The following is a 19,951-nucleotide window of genomic DNA, read 5'->3' as shown; positions in this document are numbered from 1 at the left end:
GGAACTACGCAGAATAAGTGTACACCACCTCCATTAACAGTCCTTCAAATACTTGAAGAAGCTTTCATGAATTTAATAACTGCTTGCTGTGGCTTTTTTTTTTAATTTCAAGAATAGAATACAGTAGGCTATAAAAATGAGCGTTATCAGTCTTCCTTTGGATTTTCTATGTAAATATTGTTTAACATTCAAATGGTGCTGATTATAATTTGAGATATTAACAGTTAGATATGCCATTGTGTCCCTCTGTTATTGTTTGTAAAGGAGGTTAAACACTATATTAACTTCTCAGCAGTGATTTATTGTTGCTTTTGTGAGAGAAAAATAAAAAAAGAAGTAAAATAATATAATTTGATATTGCCTTTGAGGGTTTTCAGTTTGCAGAGGTCTTTATTTCCTACTCAATTTTATTTTTTAAAAAGCATACATGTAGTGTAAATACAGCATCCCATAAATGCTGAGTTGTGCTTTGCTTCCTGGCTTAAGCTGTTGTGTAATATTGCTCTGTAACCATTAAGCAGCTGCTCCGCCTCAGAGATGCTCATATTCCTTTAGTAGATGAAGAAAATTTACTATATGAATGTGTCTAAATGGCTTTAAGGTCTTTGGCCTTTGTAGCAACTATTTAGATTCGCAGTGGTCTATGTAACACATGAAAACTATGTTTCTAGAAAGCCCCAGAAGCCTGGAGGTTACAGATGGGGTTGTGTTGTGTTAATAGCAATAACCTGCATTTTGCTGAGTCTCACCCTCTGTACCATTGTAGGGCTCCTGACCCCCAACATGATCCTCCCTAGTTATTTTGCCAGAGTCCTTAAGTATTGTCTCGTGTATGCTTGTGAGCAAGCACTATTAGCTAGCCAAGTACTATGTCAACCACTGTTTCTTTTCTTTACCCTGCCTCATCTTGGGTAATGTCTGTCCATTGTAAAGGCTGTGCTGCATGAAAAGATGCACGAAGGTGACAAGCCGTCTGCTTCAGGTGCTTCTCCCAGGCTACCCAGTTGCCTGATTCTCACCCATCCCCACTGCTGTAAGGTCGTTGTCGGTAGGCATTATCACTCATCCTTGGGAGCCCTCCTTTCAGTGATGTCTCACTATGCTCCATGCAGGGGTGGAGCCCAGTGGGACCTATGGTGTTACATTTTGTCTAGTGGATGCCAAAACAGTTCTGACATATTTCTAGTGCCTTTCATAGTTTTAGTAAAATAACTCTTTCAGTTTTCCTTGTGATTAAATTCCTTAGAACCTGGAGAATTGAGGGTAGGGAGTGGAGAAATACACTGCTCTGTCCTGACTTGCCGTCCCTTTTCTCCGAGATAGTCATTGTATTTGCCTGTATGTGACTGCCTTCCTGTCTTCCCGCTGGTGGGAGTAGCTGGGGTGCTTCCTCCCTCCCTTAGGATTCAGCTCCTAACAGGTCCACACACCACTCCATCCTATGGGCATGACTAAGAAGCAAAGGGAGCCCTGACTACTCATTGGAGTAATACGGAAATGAACTTCAGGTCATGTCTACATGTTGAAATGTTATTATGTATTACACGTGATATTACACAACAAAGTCAGACACACAGTCTGACTCTGATCATTACTCTTTCCCATTCTACCCAAAAGCCTAAATAAACTCCTCAGCAAATGAGCTCCAGGGAATAACAAGGGTCAGCATGGTTGTCCTTCCCGCTTAAGCCATCTTTATCCACATTGTTATGAAATTACCAGGATGTTCATTTGTGAGCCTGTTTCAAAAAGTTGAATTTAACACTTTTGTTCTGTAAGCATTTATTTAGTAGTTACTCTATTTGGCACTGAGTTATCTGTCAAGGAAGATATAGAGGGGGACAAAACCCAGTCATTCCCCAAAATAAAAGAACTGATAATCCAGTAAAGAACACAAGACGTGAAAACGGATCTCTTTAAGAATTCTGATGTGCACAGTAAGGTAAAGTAGGTACAAACTAGGTGGTGTGTGAATACAGAAGAAAGAGATTCTTTCTAGCTGGCACAGGGTTTGGGAGAGGAGCAGATTATGGAGTGGATGGTGGTTGACTGCACGTTGAAGGATGAGAGTAGTGTCTGCAGAAGGAAGGCCTCCTGATCAGAGGGAGCTGCATGAGCAAGATGAGGGCAGGCATTTACAGACTACAGTTGGGTGAAGACGTACAATCTTGTCTGACTGGTCAAGTACACAGGTGGTAGTTGTGATAACAAGGTCTTCATATTTAATATTTGCCATACATAAAATTTTATATTTACTATATATAAAATAAAGTATAATTCATTATACTTTAAAACAACAATGAAAGCAACAGAAATCTTTGTACACAATGATAACCTATTGTCGTTCAGAAAATTAAAAATACCTTTTTCCCCCACCGCATAAACACAGTCAGTGTCCTTTTTTATCTTCATGGCTTTTAGCACCTTGTACAGTGTTGGTTCACTAGCAGTTTCTCAATAATTGCTGAAATTAATTCAAGCTGGTGAAAAATTAATTCCTCAAGAAGGAGGAGTTTCTTAAAATAGAGGTACATCAAATGGGGACATTTTGTTATTATCCTCTTAAAAATGTATGTTGTTTTCTGAGTAATGATTTGATATGAGACCTAAGTTTTATCACCCAGATCTCATAATTCCTTCTCATTCTCTCCTTCACTTCTGTTTCTGAAGAAACTTCTCAGTTCACAGCAATAAAGCATATATGCTAATTAAGTGATTTTCTGTCTTTTCATGCTAGTTATGATTAAAAAGTGGTGTGGTGGGGCCAGCCCAGTGGCATAGTGGTTAAGAGTGCACACTCCACTTCTGTGGCCCCAGGTTTGCGGGTTCAGATCCCAGGCGTGGACCTACCCACCGCTCATCAAGCTACACTGTGGTAGCATCTCACACACAAAATAGAGGAAGATTGGCAACAGCTGTTAGCTCAGGGCCAACCTTCCTCATAAAAAAACAAAACAAGAAAAGTGGTGTGGTAACTTCTGTTCTGGTAAAGTTTCCGAATGGAGATTTACAAATAATTTGAGATTGTCTGGAATCCAGTGTGCGTAATTCAGTATATGGGTGATTGTTGGCTCTATTAGCCAGTCCTAACTTATTGGTAACATTTAATCAGTGCCTACTCTGGGTTTTATACTTTTATCTCACTTATTATTCCTAACAACTCTATGATATTCTCTCCCTGGGCAGCAGAGAGTAACCATATCCCTCCTTCCTACAGTGTTCTCACCCTCATTACTCCTCCTTCACATAGAGGAGAACCTGGGAACATGACCAGCATTTGTGGGAGACCTCATCTCTAGTTCTGGATGTAGCTAGACCAACTGCCAAACAGGTCTCAGCTTAACTCAGGCTCCTGAACTGTGGGCCACAGCCACTGTGGACCCTGTACCTGGATGTCACAAAAGGGTCATGTGGCATTCCTGGAGGCCTGGATTCACCATTGTTTGCTAGCAAAAGTGTCCAGTTCTTGCAACGAAGGAAGTCCAAGGGTGTAGTAGCAAGGATGAGAAAGCAGCGAAATCGTGTGAGGTATATTAGAGGGGCCTGGAAATAGGTTGATGCAAGAAATTTGCCGTATGTACAAGTTCTGCTTTTGTGTGATTCATGACCCTGGAACAAGGGTGGGAGTGCTGGTAACGGCAGCTCACTTTTCTTTAATCAGGGAAGGATTTGTGAAAGAACAGTGGTTTCAAGAGATCTTTGAAGTAATTCCAACAAAGTGCTAATTGTGGTTGTGGTTTTCCTTTTTCTTTCTTTTTTTTTTAATGGGTGGACTTTCGTCTACCAGGTGGGACCGAGCTGAAGGCATTCAGTGAGAGCCCAAACCTTCATTCTCTGTGCGTGGGCCATGGCAGATGAAACCACGATTGCCCTGTACATTCAGAAAGTTGAGAAAAAATTTTCCTAGGAGATTACTTAGCATCTAAACTTTTGACTTTTGTTTGAACAGACCCAGTTTGCATTCACAAGAGTTTCGCTTTTACTTGTCTTTGTTGTAAACATGCTTGGTTTTTGTTCTAACCCTTGCTTTAAAAACACTTGAGCAAATTCTAGGGTTTAATCATTTATTTGCTTCCTGCTTATGTTGATCTTTTTCCCCTTGATGTTTATTTGCAGGATACCTTGAGGATAGTTTTGTAAAATCTGGAGTCTTCAACGTATCAGAACTTGTGAGGGTATCCAGAAGTAAGTAAATTGTTTTCTTGTTATTTAGTTATACAATATGATTTAAAATGTTTTATATTTTGAAGTTTAAATACAGTATGAAGAGTAGCCACATATTAGGAGAATTTGAGTCTTAAAATCTCTGACCTTTTGATGAAATCATAAGTGAATATATTCTGTCTGATTTTCTGAAATATCTGCATTTAAGTCATCAAAACTTTTTGTTGTATAAAAATAATTTGGGGGTTGTTCTGATCGCTGTGGTATTGGTATTCATTTAATTCACTGCTCTCTCTGTGACCATAGATGGTCATTTATATCAAAGGAAGTGTGATTAATTAAATGTACTCCGTGTTGTTATGATAACCCACATAAGTTTCCTGTAGATAAGTACTTTTTCATTTTACTAACATTTTGGTGGGGGCTTGGAGATGTACAGGATATACACACCAACACGCAGAGTGTAGAGGGATGCAGAAATTAACTTTGCAGATTGTAGGTGGATATAGATAGAAAGCATTGTTATCCAAAACAATGTCCAATTGTTTTAACCGGCCACCTCACCTGAGACACCATTCTTGGCAGGCCGGATGAGATTTTTCTCGGGTAAGTTCACCTGGCCAGCCAGCTAAGAACGGGGGAAGTTTCCTTGATCAACTCTTTTACTTATTACTAGGGTGTGCAAATAAATATATCTAAGATGCAGCTCTTAACGCACTGATTACGTTCAAGGAGGTGACTCATTTCTTCTTGCTCTCTTCTCTGATTGAGCTTATTTGTGTAACTTTGACTGGTGCGTTTTCACCTGACATTGTGATAGAGAGCATCACAGTTTGGAATGATGTTATTCAGATGATATAGTGGCACTCTGGTCCTTGTTTTAAGTTGTGTTTTTCATTTGGGTCAAATTTGGAGGTCGTGAACAAGAATTATGATGATCCAAAAGAACAAAGCGAGCGTGGGTTACTGAGGTTGAGTAGAGGTAGTTCTTTAGAGTTGTGTTCAGTGAAGAACCTACAAGCTAGTGAGTGACTCTCTTTTGAACCACAGTTTCTCAAATAGTTCAGATTCTGAAGTGGCCAGTGCGAATACCATGTATACTAGAGAGTAGTATACATGAACATTTAAGACCTTAAGTAATCTATTCTTTCTGATATAATTCTGCAGTGGATAAGTGTGTGCCCAAAAGACTTCTGTCATGGGTCTGTTTACTTGGGAACAGTGTAGGAGACCCAAACCTAATCCTTATCCTGTATCCCAGTAGCTCTAGGGTTCCTATTGCTGAGCAAGAGGATTCTGATGGTCTGTTTCATTGACCAAGGTGCTAAGCCTTGTGTGTTTTTTCAGATCAATATGTGGTGTGTGAAGGCCTCTGACATTTGAAAGTTTTTTATGTTTGTTTTTAATTTGGAAAGGAACATATCTGACTGCCACTTTCTGGCATCACATAACGAAGTGGGCATTCGAAGATGTGTGTGTGTGTATGTGTGTATGAGTGTGTGTGTTTTCTCCATACTGTTCTTTAGCAGAGAGGCTATGCTGCTACAGTTTTGAGGCATTGTGAAATTATGTGCTTAAAGTTGTACTTTTCTAAGTTTCCTAGTATATTTTCATTCTTCCTGTGAGGACAGTAGAGTCCTCTGTCAGAAAATATTATTAGTACCTCGTTATAGGTAGCATTATGCTAGATGCTGTAGAAGGAGAACCTTGTCAGAACCTTTAAAAGCCCAGAGAGATATTTTGAAAAATAAAAAAATAGAGTTAAAAAATTACAAGGTAAATTTAACATACTTAATTCATTCTTTAATTCATAATGTCATCTCTTAGAGGTTTGTAAGTTACCTGTTATAATAAACAGTACTGATTTGTAATTAGTACATTATCTGTATTCATTCATTAGTTAATTTATTCTCTACTTCGTATGTAAATAGGTGTCTCTGAAGTGCTTGAGAAGTTATTCTCCTAAGTGTTTTAATATATCCACATTATAATCTTATTTACACAATTGAACTTCATTGTTTATGAAATAAGGGTTTGCTAAGTAAACATAAACTTCAGCACAACCCTTATGCTGTATATCACCAATTCTGACTTCTTGAGGGTTTATGGTATGTTAATGGTTTCTGTCCTCTAGGGTTTTACTATCATATGACCCACTAATGTGTATGTTGACTTTAGCTAGTGAAGCTATTCAGTTTTAGGATAGTGATCTTTCTGTTGAATGGTATTATCTCCATCTTAAAAGTTGATTTAGGATCAGCTTTTGGAGTGAGGAGAACAATAAGAGAGATTAAGGGTTGGCCTCTAACCCTTAGAAACTGAGGTTCTTGGCAGCTTCGTTTCTAAGAGGTTATTGGCAGCCTCTTAGACGTGATTTGCAGCTTCCAGCCTTCTTGCCCACTCTCTGGGAGAGCTGCTAACACTGATCTTTGCATCCGATGCAAGTTCTTACAGAGGCTTTTAAACAGGAATATCTGTCTAGGCCTTGCTGTTCTCACATACTCTCTTTGTTATTAAATAAATGCTATGTGCACTGTTTTAGAATTGGGCCATGTTTATTATTAGTCTACTTTTCTTTCTGTAATCTCCCATTTAATGTCAGAATGCACCCTACATTTTTATAATGCTCACATATAAATCTGTAGACAAATTATTTTTATCACTGTTTTGATACTCTGGAATAATCTTTCTGGAGAAAAATTTAGAAAAAACAAAATTTCCGAAGATTTTTTATCGTTTTGCTGTAAATTGTACCTGGTACATTTATGGTCAAGCAATCTTTGTTGATGATCAAGCCATGTGTGTTAAATAGAATCTACAAATCTTTGCCTAAATATTGCATGAGCTTAATAAATTGCAAATAGTTGATATGAGATGTAAGTTGTAAGATTCCTCTTAGTAAGCCAGTTCTTTGAATTGTGTCCATTAGTGTGTAGGAAGCCAGACAGATTGCTTACTTTCGCTGAGCCCCTCCAGTGCCTCCTAGCACATGCTCTCCTTTCCAGTGTCACATAGAACATGGTTCTAATAATAAACTAAAGCATGTGGTTATTGTGGGATTTCTTACCTTGCTTTTTTTTAACCTCTGGTATACCTCAAGCCACAACAAACAGCTACATTTTAGCTTTCCAACAGAGTTCAAGCTATTAGGCAGGGTTACACACTGAATACAAATATTTTCTGTGTAAAATGAGGGTAAAGCTTATTATACAACATGAACAATCTAACAGAAAGCATAAGCTGCAGAAGTTTGGAGCTATGACTAATCTTGTCTGTATTGATTTATTTAATCTTTAATAGGGAAAGAGAGATGTTCATTGTGTATTCCTTGATTACTTCTCCACAAGAAAGCATGTGCCTCTTCATCGTATTTTCTTAAAGAATATTTTAAGTTAGTCTTGGCCTGCCTGACATTGTAATACAATTCAACTGATAATGAACGCATTTGGAATGTTTATTAAAAGTCTGGGTAAGAAAAATTCGTTGAAAATCCGCAGTCCCTTTGGAATGTTCTATTTATCTTGAAGCAGTTAGGAGAGAGGGGGAGATGAAGTAGATCACGTGTGCTTTGAGTGAATTTCAAGGGTTCTAAAATTGTTGCCACAACGCACTTTCTTTTATTGGAGCTTTTGAAGGCCTGGTAAACAGGTGAAGAAATAGAAAGTATTCTTAAGCACCATCCTTTTACACCAACCTGCCTGGTTTCTGCCTTGCATATTATCTCTGCCCGTGACTTTGCTCCTTCAGTAACCTCTGTTTAGAATGACCTCCCTTCAATACTTTACTCATTCTCCAAAATCCAGTGCCAGCTGTAGCTTTTTCCACAGATTTCTTGGACGTTCAAGCCTGTATTGAATTCTTCTTCCCTTGAAATCCTACAGTATTTGTCGATCATGTCATTCATTTGGGCAATTTCATTATAATCTGCATTATCCTGGTATTTATATGTTTTTTATTAGTGTTTTGTTTACCCAACATGTTGCCCAATATGTTATATTAAGGATAAGGACTGTCTTAGACCATCCCTTGCAGCACCTGCTAGTAATGGACATAATCAATAACTTAGTGAATGAACAAACGTAAACCAATCGTTTTGTTTATACCACTTCATCTGCTTTTAGCACATTTTTGAGTGGTTCCATCTTTGCCAACCACTTCAGCCTACCAGGGAAGAAATTTGGGTGAGAAAGCAAAGAAGGAAGGGAAGTACTTACTATGCACAGGGCACAATGTCGGGCTTTTATCACTCCTGACCTCATTTCATTCTTGACCTAATCATATGTGGTACATTATTATTATTCACATTTGATAGTTTAGGAAACTGAGGCGCATAGCTCATAAGTGGCAGAGGGAGCTAAAACTAAAAGGCTATCTGTCTCTCAAGACGCTACTCATTCTAACACAACCTGCTGCCTCACAGGTTTATTCAACGTATCTTGAAACAAATTTGTAATCCATTGTACAAAAACCAACACGTGGATACAAAAGTCTCAGTTGATAATATATCAGCAGATTCAAAAAGGATTCTTGATTTACAAAATAATACTATCAAGTATTTGTAAATACTTGATTTACAAAATAAAGTGTACAGCTCCATGAGTACATTTTAAAAGACTTATAAAGCTGTGACATAAAAACTTTTTAAAAATCAAGACATAATTATTGAGAAAAGCCACACTTAGCATTCATATATGAAACCTGAATATGTATTTTGGAAAAAAATTGACTTTTACTTCGTATTTGTCAATTTCACTTGTATACCTGCCCTAATATAAGAATTATTTATATGGAATAATTATAAATATCATGGTTTCTAATCCACTCTAATATTAATGTTAATATTATTATAGGTTAATAATCCTTGATATTTATTTGTGAAACTGTTCTGTATTGATTTATTTAACCATAATTTGCTCTTTGAGAGCCAACTTAGTACTAAGCGCTATTCTTGGGGCTGAGCAATAGGAAACATGCGTTGTTTCCTCTGACACATCTATAGACCGGTGGGGTGACAGATGTAGTGATAACTAATACAAAGGAGTGAGTGAAGAAGTTTGGAGAGTGGGAGTAGAGGAAGTGATAACCAATGATTATAGTCTGAGTACCTCGAGTTTCCAAACATTTGAACATTGGCGTCGTGAGGAAGTGTTCAAGTCTGACCCCAGCAGATAACTTAAGGTCAATAGAGTTCTCCTCATCCTTGCCCAGAGGCATGGAAAACATGAAATTATTACAGTTGAATAGAAATGATAAGTGTAAATGTCATTTCCAATGTTTCTTTTTGTTTTATTCCTCAGCGCCCATAACCCAGGGAACTGGAGTCAACTTCCCAATTGGAGAAATCCCAAGCCAACCATACTATCATGACATGAACTCGGGGGTCAATCTTCAGAGGTCGCTGTCTTCTCCACCAAGCAGGTAACTGAAAGGGGAGCTACCCCTATTGTCAGTCTATATACAGATAGGTAGGTAGGTAGGTAAAGAGAGACAGGAAACAAAGCCAAGAGTTCAAGAATTTTTGCAGATTTTACACAGATTTTTAATCTTTCCTGGTGAAATTTATTTTGATATTGAAAAACTAAATGTAATTGTTGTTCAAAGCATTTTAAAAAATCTTTTTGTGGGGACAAGGGAACTATGAAAATGTATCAATATGATTTTTATCCTATTCTTTTGATATAACAAGTTAACTAATTCTTGTGACACATTTAAAAATGATGTTGTCATGGCAGGGGTCCCTGGTTTATGATTGATCCATCCTGGTAACTTCTACCCTAATTCCACATCCAAGCTCGGGATAATGAAACATGAAAAATAAAATGTGTCATTTACTTGACTTTAAAAGTAAAAGGCCTTATTCTAGGCCACAGTTTGCCAAGTTGTTCAATTAGTCGATATTCTTTGAAGATTTTAGTTAACTCTCAGTTACCAATGAAAATATTAGTGCTCTGAGATTTGGCTTGACTAGTCTTTGTTGGGAATGAGCCACTTGGCTTTTTTTTTCTGTTGACATTCTCATTTTTCTCTCTTGACCTTCTAATTGTAACTTTTAGTCCCACGGGAGTTTAAAGAGAGGTTTCCTATTTAAATGAGGGGTAAATAGCTTGGAAAGTTGTGCATAGAATTTCATGATGATATGTTCCACTATTATAGAATGATAGAAGAGAACTGAGTTAATGAGAAGGCAAGATGAATAAATATTATAGCTTTGTTATTTTTTTTTGAGTTGGATCTTCAATATATGAAGACCCATCTTATTTCTAGAGCATTCAACATAGCCGTGATCAAATATAAGAGCATAACAGACATTTTATAATACCGACTTTTTAAAAATAAAAGAATATCTGGGTAATTATTTTCCTATGCTATTATCAATAACGAAAATTAACTGCATTTGATTTGATTATGGGGCTATGCACCTTACTATGTCTGTAAGCTAAGTTCAATTTCATATCATTTATGATCAAACTATATTTTCACATAGTTAGATTGCATACCTAGATAATTGCATTTATTAGCACTAAAATTGTCTATGACATGGTGAGGTCTTAAAAATGCTTTAGTTTTCCTAAATTTGAAACATGGATAGTAATTTTTTCTTTTGTCTGATGGATTGGTATGTTGTCACCACAAACCTTTCCTCAAAATCATTTGGTATCCGATGCTATACCATTCAAAATAAAAAAGGTTTAAAAAACATTTCTCTGTTACTTTAGGAAAATCTTTTTCTTCCTCATTTCAAGTTTTCCATCCATCTTTACTGCTGACTCACAGATGGGAGAATTGGATTAAAGGATGGTTGAACAAACCAAAGTTCTAACTTAGGATACTTTAGGGTGAAACCGAACAACTGTTGTTTGCTCTCACTGTGATTTAACATGGATGAGAGGTTGCCATCTTCTACATCATGTTAATATTCTGGGAGTTGTGAGTCAAATATTAATCACAAGTATATCTATAAATATACCCCAGACATACACATGCTTCCAGGGTTTGGAAACAGTGCAGTAGAAAGAACACAGTCTTGGAAGTCAGAGTCCTTACTTTGGTTGGACTACTTCCATTAACTTGCCCTGGGCAATTTCACTGAATTTCTCTAAATTTGTCTCCCCACTTGTAAAAAAGGGAGGATTGATTTATGTATATGACTTCTGAGGTCAATTCCAACTCTGAAATCTTTTACATTTATTATCACTGCATAAAGTTAATTCAGAAGATATCTTTTTAGTTTTTACCTGCATAGATGCAAATAAAAATTTTGTTTTAATTGGAGGAAGAAATATCTGTTTTCATAGTTATAATTAACTGTTTAATAGGGTATTGGTGGGGATATATGAAAGCAGTATATTAAGCAATATGACATGTGCCATAAAAATCTGCTCTAAATGGTTGCTTTTCTTAATTATTGAGATAAGCTATGTTTTCTCTCTCAAAACGTACTATTTTAAAAGTATGCTGTTTCGGGGCTGGCCATGGTGTAGTGGTTAAGTTTGGCATGCTCCGCTTCAGTGGCCTGGGTTCGAGGGTTCTGATCCTGGGTGCGGACCTACACCACTCATCAGCCATGTTGTGGCAGTGACCTATATATAAAGTAGAGGAAGATTGGCAACAGATGTTAGCTAAGGACAGATCTTCCTCAGCAAAAAAAAGTATGGTCATTGATTTGATTTGGCAATGGACTGTTTTTCATGGTTGATCTTAAGAATAAAGGATCAATAACTGGATTTTTAAAGAAAAAGTAAAGAAGAATATATGAAATAGTTTAAAATCAGTAGAGTACTGTTAAATTTTTTAATATTATTAATTATAGCTTTGCTAATAATAACTACTATTTAATAAGTATCTTCTAAATGCCAGCCACTTAACTAAGAGCTTTATATTTAATAACTCATTTAGTCCTCTCAACATTCCCCTTTGAACTAGGTTTTATTATTTCCATTTTACAGATGATTAAACTGAGTTTAGAAAGGTTAAAGAGCTTACTGTTCAGAAGTAGCAAGTGGCCTAGTAAGATCTGATGCTAGACCACCAAAGCTCGTGTTCTACTGTACTCCATTGCCTTATCATCGAATTACTCTGAAGGGATTACATTGTTAACGGCAAGTGCTATACAAAGGAATGTTATTAATATTGATAATAATTATCAATATTAGCAATAGAGTCAGGTACAATCTTAATAACAATTTAAAAATTAGTACTCATCACATTAAGAATTCACTTTTTACTACTGAAATTTCTTTGGAAATACATTTGAAAGGTAAATATAATAAACGTATTTGTTAGGCAAGTACAGGTATAATATGATATAACAAATGGTATCTACAGCTAGAAATATTTTTGCTACTCCTGTTGATGTCTTGAATACTCACCGTTATTTCTAAATGATTCTGAGATACTGTTACTTGTGTTTAGGGACATTTCCACAGAAAGAATCTTCTCAAATTATGTATTATCAAATGCTACACATCTTCCCAGAAATCCCATTAATATATCTGTTGTCATATTTTGACAGCAAAAGACCCAAAACTATATCCATAGATGAAAATATGGAACCAAGTCCTACAGGAGACTTTTATCCCTCTCCGAATTCACCAGCTGCTGGAAGTCGAACATGGCATGAAAGAGATCAAGGTGAGGAATAAGGAGATGCCTCTGTGGACATTAGAATAAAATGTTGGTTCATTTCTTAAGTTTCATTTAGTCAAGATTTTATAATTGAAGCAATATGGGTTATGTTTTCTTCACGAAATGATTACAGTAAAATTATTTTTAAGCTAATATTAGTCAAATGTTGTCAAAGTTAAATTACAAAAATCCCGTATTTCACATGTTTACTGGACTGTTTCTTTCACACAAAATGATCTTTTAGAACCCCCAGTTACAAGTGTGACTGACTGTGGTCTGTCTACATGAGCTGCTTGGATTGCCACAGAACCACAGGTTCTGATCCCATTGGATCAGCTCATTCCTCTGTGTGGGGTGTTTTAGGGAGGAGCCAAATCTGATGCAGTTCTCAGGTGCCAGTTACTCAAAGTTCCCTTTAAGAGGAAGTCATGATTCCTTTTGAAAGTAGGTACAACATAAGCAGGAAATAAAAATAATGCAAGAAACTCTGTGCCTGAGTCAGCCTGGTTATGCTTTTTCTAGATGAATATATGACCCAGTTGTAGGGCAGCTTTGGAGAAAACTATAACTTTAAGAAATAGGTATTCTTTGGCTTTCTGAATTCAGACTAGCTATTTTTCCTTCTGAAAGTCTATTCAATTAAGTATATTTCATCAGACTTACTCATGCCTTTTTGCCACAATGAGAGGGAGATAATTAAGCATGGAAATTAGAAAAATTAGCTAACTGCAATTTTTGTTGGTATTTGTGCATATGTGCAAATAGGACTTACGTCAGCACATAAAAATGTATTTGAAAATTGTTTTTTACATCAAGTTCTGCATTTTATTAAAAATGTAAAAGAAAAGAGCTCTTCATCAGTGTTTTTCAGCCCATGACTTGGGTGGGGTGTATTGAGGAACCCCAGGAGACAAGTAACTCTGAAGCTTCGCAGTTAAAGCCAGAGTTAGTTCCTTAATCACGACTCCTTTTTGGCTGTTCCAAATTTCTATACCAAGTGCCATAGTGTTTAGAGAACAGTGAAAAAGTCTTCCTGGAGGGAATGGACTTGGAGTCAGGTGGGTCTTCTTTAGCGTGCGGACATTTTAACTAGTAAAGAAGGGGACAGTGTGGGCAGAGACAAAAGTATAGGCAAGTGCCGAGGTGGGGAAGTAAGTTTCAGAATGGCTGTGTGGGCTGTGTGCCTGGGCACTGTGCATGTGGAAGGTGACAGCGGTCATTTTAAGGAAGGACTTGAAAGTCAGCTGTTCTCAGAAAGACAGTTTTCGCTCTGAGGACACCTTCCCCAATCTGTTCTTCTGGGAGTAGATGAAATCATCTCTCTAGAACATAATAACATCATATCACTCTCCTGCTTCAGAGCCTTCAGGAACTTCCCATTCCTCTTAGGAGAAATCAGAATTCCCTGATATGACCAAGAGGCCCTGTTTTCTTGTCTGGCCTCCGACCACCGCTCCAGCCTCAGGGGGTGCTCACTCTTTCTTCTTTTTGCACTGAGCTCCCTGCTTTGTTTAGATTTGGGAATGCAAAAACCCAAGACCTAAGCCATGTCCTCTGGAGTGCTCCTCTTATAACTCTTTATCTGGCAAGTTCTTTGTCATCTTTCAGGTCCCAGCGTAAACTGGGGACAAAATCAGGTCCTACTCTATTTCTCTCTTCACATCTAGTGTTGTTCCTCATTGTGTTCATAATATATTACGTGTTTACTTATGGGATTAATTGTCTAAATCTGCCTACACTGTAAGGTCAGAGACTTTATCTGTTTGGGCTACTATGGTAAACAGTGCCTAGTAACCATGTACAACCCTTGGTGCATAGTAGGGGCACAATAAATATTTGTGGGATAAATGAACCATTGATTGACAGAACACCAGTCTCATTAGTGAAGGCAAGAAATAATATGGACTTTCACGTAACTTGCAGAAGTGAGAATAAAAACAAAACCCTCAACCCTTTGTATTTTATTGCTTGTTTTACTGACATTGTCAGTTTATTCTAAACAAAGCCGTATTTTCCCCGTCAGAAAATTATTCTGGAAAAGATTCTAATGGTAGTAATAATAACATTGTGAATGTGTGGGAATGGATATGTTGTTCAAAAGTGTAGGTGTTCTTTATTATAGAGGGTGTCACTTTGTAAGAATTGGTTCCTCTTGGAGCCTATTGAATAAAACCAATCTCAAATCATATTATAAAACATTTTTGAAAAGTAGAAGGGAAACTGTCATTCTTTCTCTTTGTAAAATCATTGTATTGTCTTGGTGATTTTCTTTTGTCAAGATGACTGGAATTATTGGAGAAGTCTGTAAAGGCACATTATGTTAAGAGTAAGGAAGAATGATCCATTCTCAAGTGTACTTAAAAAAAACTCTGTCACTTTAATTCTGAAGACCCTGAAGACTTTGTAACGTGCACAATAAGCCATTGTAGGAAGAAGGCTTCAACTACAATGAAAAAATGAGGGCAGTACGGTACTATCTTTATAAATTTGCTAAGCCAAATGCAGTCCTTTTGTTCTTAGAAAATTGCTTTTTTTAAATTTGCAAAATAAAATGCCCCGCGGTCGTTCTTGTCTGTCTTCACATGTTCTTTAGACATACTTGCCTGTCATGAGGAAGTTTTCTAAGGACATATTGAGCACCAATATTTGTGATGGCTATAGTATGTCCTATACTTGTTTTTCCACAAAGCCCTGCACTAATTGATACTCAGTAACTACTTATTGGTTGATTAAAATATACTTGTGTTTATAATTGACAGAAATGTTTAAAATTTACTATTAATTATTTCCTTTGGATATGCCTTATTCTGTTAGTGTTGACTTTGCATTAAAATTTGGTCTTGCCATAGCCCTTAGCAAAACTGATTTTTGAAATATGAGAATCAAAGATAACAAAATTATGCACAATATGTGGCATTCTACTTTCCTTTCTATTCGGAAACACCAACCTAAACCATTGAGATTTATTCCAAGCAGGCAAGAATAAAGGATATAATGTGACCAAGTTATTATACTCATTTTATTTTAAAAAGAAATTAGGCAAAATTTTAGTACAAAATCTAGATTCATGAAATAATAAATGTTCATGTAATTTTTAATAATTTAATGAAAAAAGTATTTTTACTGTAGCACATTAGAAGCTTAACTAAGTATATCTTTGTGTCTTTTCAAAACACAAAACAGTAAGAATTTCCTGACCATAAAAGAGTTGCATTTTTTAATTTTGCAGAATATAGACATGAACATTTTAAAATGAACATTATTTTATAATATTAAACATTTTGTAGGAATCTATATAATTTGCTTAAATTTCTTCTGATGAATAGTGACGGAAATTAAATTTGTCAGCATCTAAATTATTTAATTTTTATATTTTTACTTTATTCTCTTTTATACATAGAGAAGGGAACAAAAAAGAAATCTGGGCCACTAAGAGGGCTGTGGAGCCACTGTCACGTTTCTTTCCTAGATTCCAGAATATTTTTCGTTTAGTCTCTTCTATAAGTTCCTTTGTCTTAAACTTCTGACCGTGTCCACCTCTGTTGAAAACTTTCTTTTTTGGTTAATGTTTTCCATCATTTTAGATTTAAATGCTTAAATTAACAGAACCAGGTTAGCTTATCAATGTGCAGGTTGAAAATTTCTTTTATTCCAACTCTTACCCTCCCAAAATTCCATCTTAGATCTTGTCTACCTTAATTTTTTTCTGAGTCAATTCAGACTCATTCCTAGTTGATGTACTTTTCTTGAAATCATTAGAGCAATCCTTTGTAACTTCTGATAAGAGGGCAAGTAAGAGACAGGTCTTGCTTTTTCCTCTAATTCGAGTTACTTTCATGAAACCAAATACTAGTTGTTCTTCAATGCCCAGGAACTTAACAGACTAATAGTGCTAATAATTATGCTTGAACGTTTGAAACAATTCTTTATCAATATCACTTTGCCATTGCCATTCTGATAGTTGCTGATTCATCTAAGCCTGAATATAAAACTCTTAAAACACTGTTTAATAGACATTTAGTGAAATGGTAAATATATTTGTAATATACAGCTGGGGTTTCTAAATGGAAAATTTTAACAGCTTCTAGTCTGACGAGTATTTAAACAACTTGTAATCTTAGATAAAATGTAAATTCAAAAAGACATTTTATGCAGTAAAATTTTATTCTTACACATTTAGAATTTGAGATAATTGGACTCAATTAACATTTATCAAATGTCTATTTTGCCAGGAATTTTTCTAGGCATTGGGCACACAAATATGAATAAATTAAATTTGCAGCACTTGACCTGCTGAACAGAAAAATAATTTTTTACTATTTATGAAAAAAGGTGCTTCACAGAGAATAAATAATATAAACCAGATTATGAGGGGACTGTTTCCATGCCTAAGAACTAGCTTACTTTTAAGCACTGTGAGAAGGAAATCTGTACACAAAAATCAATAAATTGGTATGTTTGCAAAAACTAGCACTACTTAGTGGTGTATTGGTATGTAATTACAACTTTAAGAGTAGTTTAAAAATTTATACTGGACTCTCAAATAGGCAATATTTAGACCTTGTGTTCTGGTTGCTGTAGGAACTAAAAATTGCAATTTTCTTTTAAATTTACAGTTCTGTCATTTAAATAAGTCTCTTCAGCTAGTCTTTTTGATGTTGTAATATATTTCCAAGCCCTAGAGATTTATTTGTGATAGTTTTGCAAATGTTCTCGTTAGTAATATAGTCATAAATGTTGTGCTAAATTTCAATGTGCATTTTATAGAGTTCTGTGAGGATATAGTATTAAATATCCAATGAATTAAGCAAAAGGGCTCAAGGGAACACTGGAGCTAGAGAGTAAGAATGCCAGCTTAGTGTCATGAGTTCAATAAAGCAAAAGAAATAAATAACAGTAAGTAAGAGTATGGTAACGTATGATAGAATGGAATCAGAGACCAGCACTTCTTAATGTGTGTTTAAGGAATGTTAATAGATATACTGGATACAAGAGCTTTCAAGTAATTTTGGAAAAGTCTGTTTTAACAAAAATTTAGACGTTTTCATTCATGAATGAAGTTGTAGAATATCTGGTATACTACTGTTTGCCAAGAATGTGAATATCCAGAAGTGGATATTGACTGAATATGTTTATTAAGTTTCTGACTTCAGAACCTTTTTTTTCCCATCCAGGAATCTATGGAGAGGATTAATCGTAGGTTCAAACTTTGGAAAACAGTGCTCTAACCCAGACTACAGTCAGACAAATGATAGAATCTCAAGATTTCTCTAGAGTTGTGGGAGCTGAGTGAGTGAGTGAAAAGCTTTCAGGAAGAACTGAATCACTGCTGTCTGGGAGTCATTAACGTTAAATGAAGTTCTAGAAAATGGCAGGACAAACAGCTTAGTTATCTTCCTGGAAGAGATTTTAAGCTCCCCTTGGGGATAGAACACCAACAGTTCCTTACATTCCTAGCGTTTGTATCACAAGGATTAAATGTCAAATATCAAATTTTGAACCAGACAAAAATCAAACATACAAGTGCTTTGGATGGATAAATGGGAATAGGTGGTTTGAATTTAATGTTTAAGCACAATTTTTAAGTTTCTTTGTTTAGCTGCTTCTTATTGAAAATATCGAAAGTCAGGAATGTACAGGTCTTACAGAACTTGAAGTGAACCTGGTGTGCCCTCAGACCATTGGAGAACAGACTCTGGGATGCCTCCACCATGGTGTGTTTCATTCGCTGCAGCTACACTGCTGTAGTTGAGAAATCACAACATGAGCATCTTTTCAACAGAGAGGAAGACAATAAATTGTTGGTCAAGACTTTCATTAGAATTCCTTAGTTGCCTGCTAATTAACAGATGTTTGTGCTCCTTTCATGTATTCTAGTCAGGAAGAGCATTTTGGATGGGGCAAACCTGTGAATATGTTAGAAGGGTCAATACTACTTAATAGGGGAATGTTGTATTCATATTTCTGTGCTCGAGAGCCTTAAATGGTTTGAAAATATAACATTTGGGAGAAAAACCACAATGGATAATTAGTTTGAAAAAATAGCTTGCTGTTTAATACTAGCTCTCTAGATTGATGGAACACAGACTAAAATAGGAAAGTGGAAAACCCACGAGAGACAGTGTACTTTAGTACATTAGTGTGCTCTGTAAAGTTTCTTGGGATGGTAAAAGGTTTTATTTTGTATTCTTTCACACATTGATTTCATGTTGAAATTTATTGTGAAGTAGTTTGGAAAGCCAGTTTATTTTGAGTTATCATACTACTAATATTGTCTAAAGTAAGAAATTGATTTTTCAGGGAGAGATCACAGATCATTAGAACCCTTAGCAAGATGTAGTCCAAGCTCCTGATTTTACAGCTAAGCAATCTTAGGATCAGAGAGGCTGCCTTGTCCAAAGTGTCCACATAATTAATAGCAGAGCCTATCTTCTCTTAAAGGCTGATTTTTTCTTTTCTGTTATCCTTCAATCCACCTGGAGAATCAATATGTAAACTAGCTTATGTAAGGAGAAATGGACTAGGAGAATTTGAAGACTGGCTAACAAGTCTCGACAGATGAACAATTTTCCTAGGGTGCTTCATGGAAGATTCTGTTAGAAGCTTGTAGAACTAGAATGGGAGAATAGAAGTGAATTTATGAGTTTTTAGGATTCTGTAAGAATTGACAAAACAAAATTTAAAATGGTAAAATGTATGTCTTCTTTGTAAAAAATCAAACTCTTAATAGTAGTGCCAGTAAAAGTTTTTGAAGTAAAAAACATTGGAGATATAAGTACTCTTGATGGATAAATGTGAAGAAGAGCTGGTTTGAATTGAATCTTTAAGTATGATTTTTAAAAGTTTTTAAAGGCTTTTTGTTATGGAAAATATTGAAACTAGAGAAATTCATAAAGTGAACCTCCAGGTACCATTACCAAGCTTTAACTGTTATCAATATGTTGCCAATCTTGTTTCATTTAATACCTCCCACTTTTTTGAAATGTTTAAAGTAAAGCCTAGACATCATGTCATTTTACTTGTAAATACTTATAAGTGTTTCTAACAGACAATGACTTTTTTAAACACAGCCACAATATCATTATCAATTTAACAAATATAACCATTATTTCTTAATAGAATCTAATATAGAATTCATGTTCAAATTCCTTAGAATATCTAA

General features: G+C 35.8%; 1 protein-coding gene across 7 annotated transcripts in view; it reads left to right on the top strand.

Moving 5' to 3' along the window:
* The window catches only part of NFIB (nuclear factor I B), a 226,093-nt gene that overhangs the window by 157,574 nt on the left and 48,568 nt on the right, over positions 1–19,951 (top strand). For all 7 annotated transcript variants that reach the window (XM_070495807.1, XM_070495806.1, XM_014843520.3 and 4 more), the window contains exons 4-6: positions 4,117–4,185; positions 9,462–9,582; positions 12,677–12,795. In XM_070495807.1, coding sequence (XP_070351908.1) covers positions 4,117–4,185; positions 9,462–9,582; positions 12,677–12,795 — 309 coding nt within the window. The remainder of the gene's footprint in view (positions 1–4,116; positions 4,186–9,461; positions 9,583–12,676; positions 12,796–19,951) is intronic.

Source organism: Equus asinus, chromosome 23 (genome assembly GCF_041296235.1).
Source record: "Equus asinus isolate D_3611 breed Donkey chromosome 23, EquAss-T2T_v2, whole genome shotgun sequence".
In the NCBI taxonomy this organism is placed as follows: Eukaryota; Metazoa; Chordata; class Mammalia; order Perissodactyla; family Equidae; genus Equus; species Equus asinus.
This window is presented reverse-complemented; position numbering and strand designations above follow the sequence as displayed.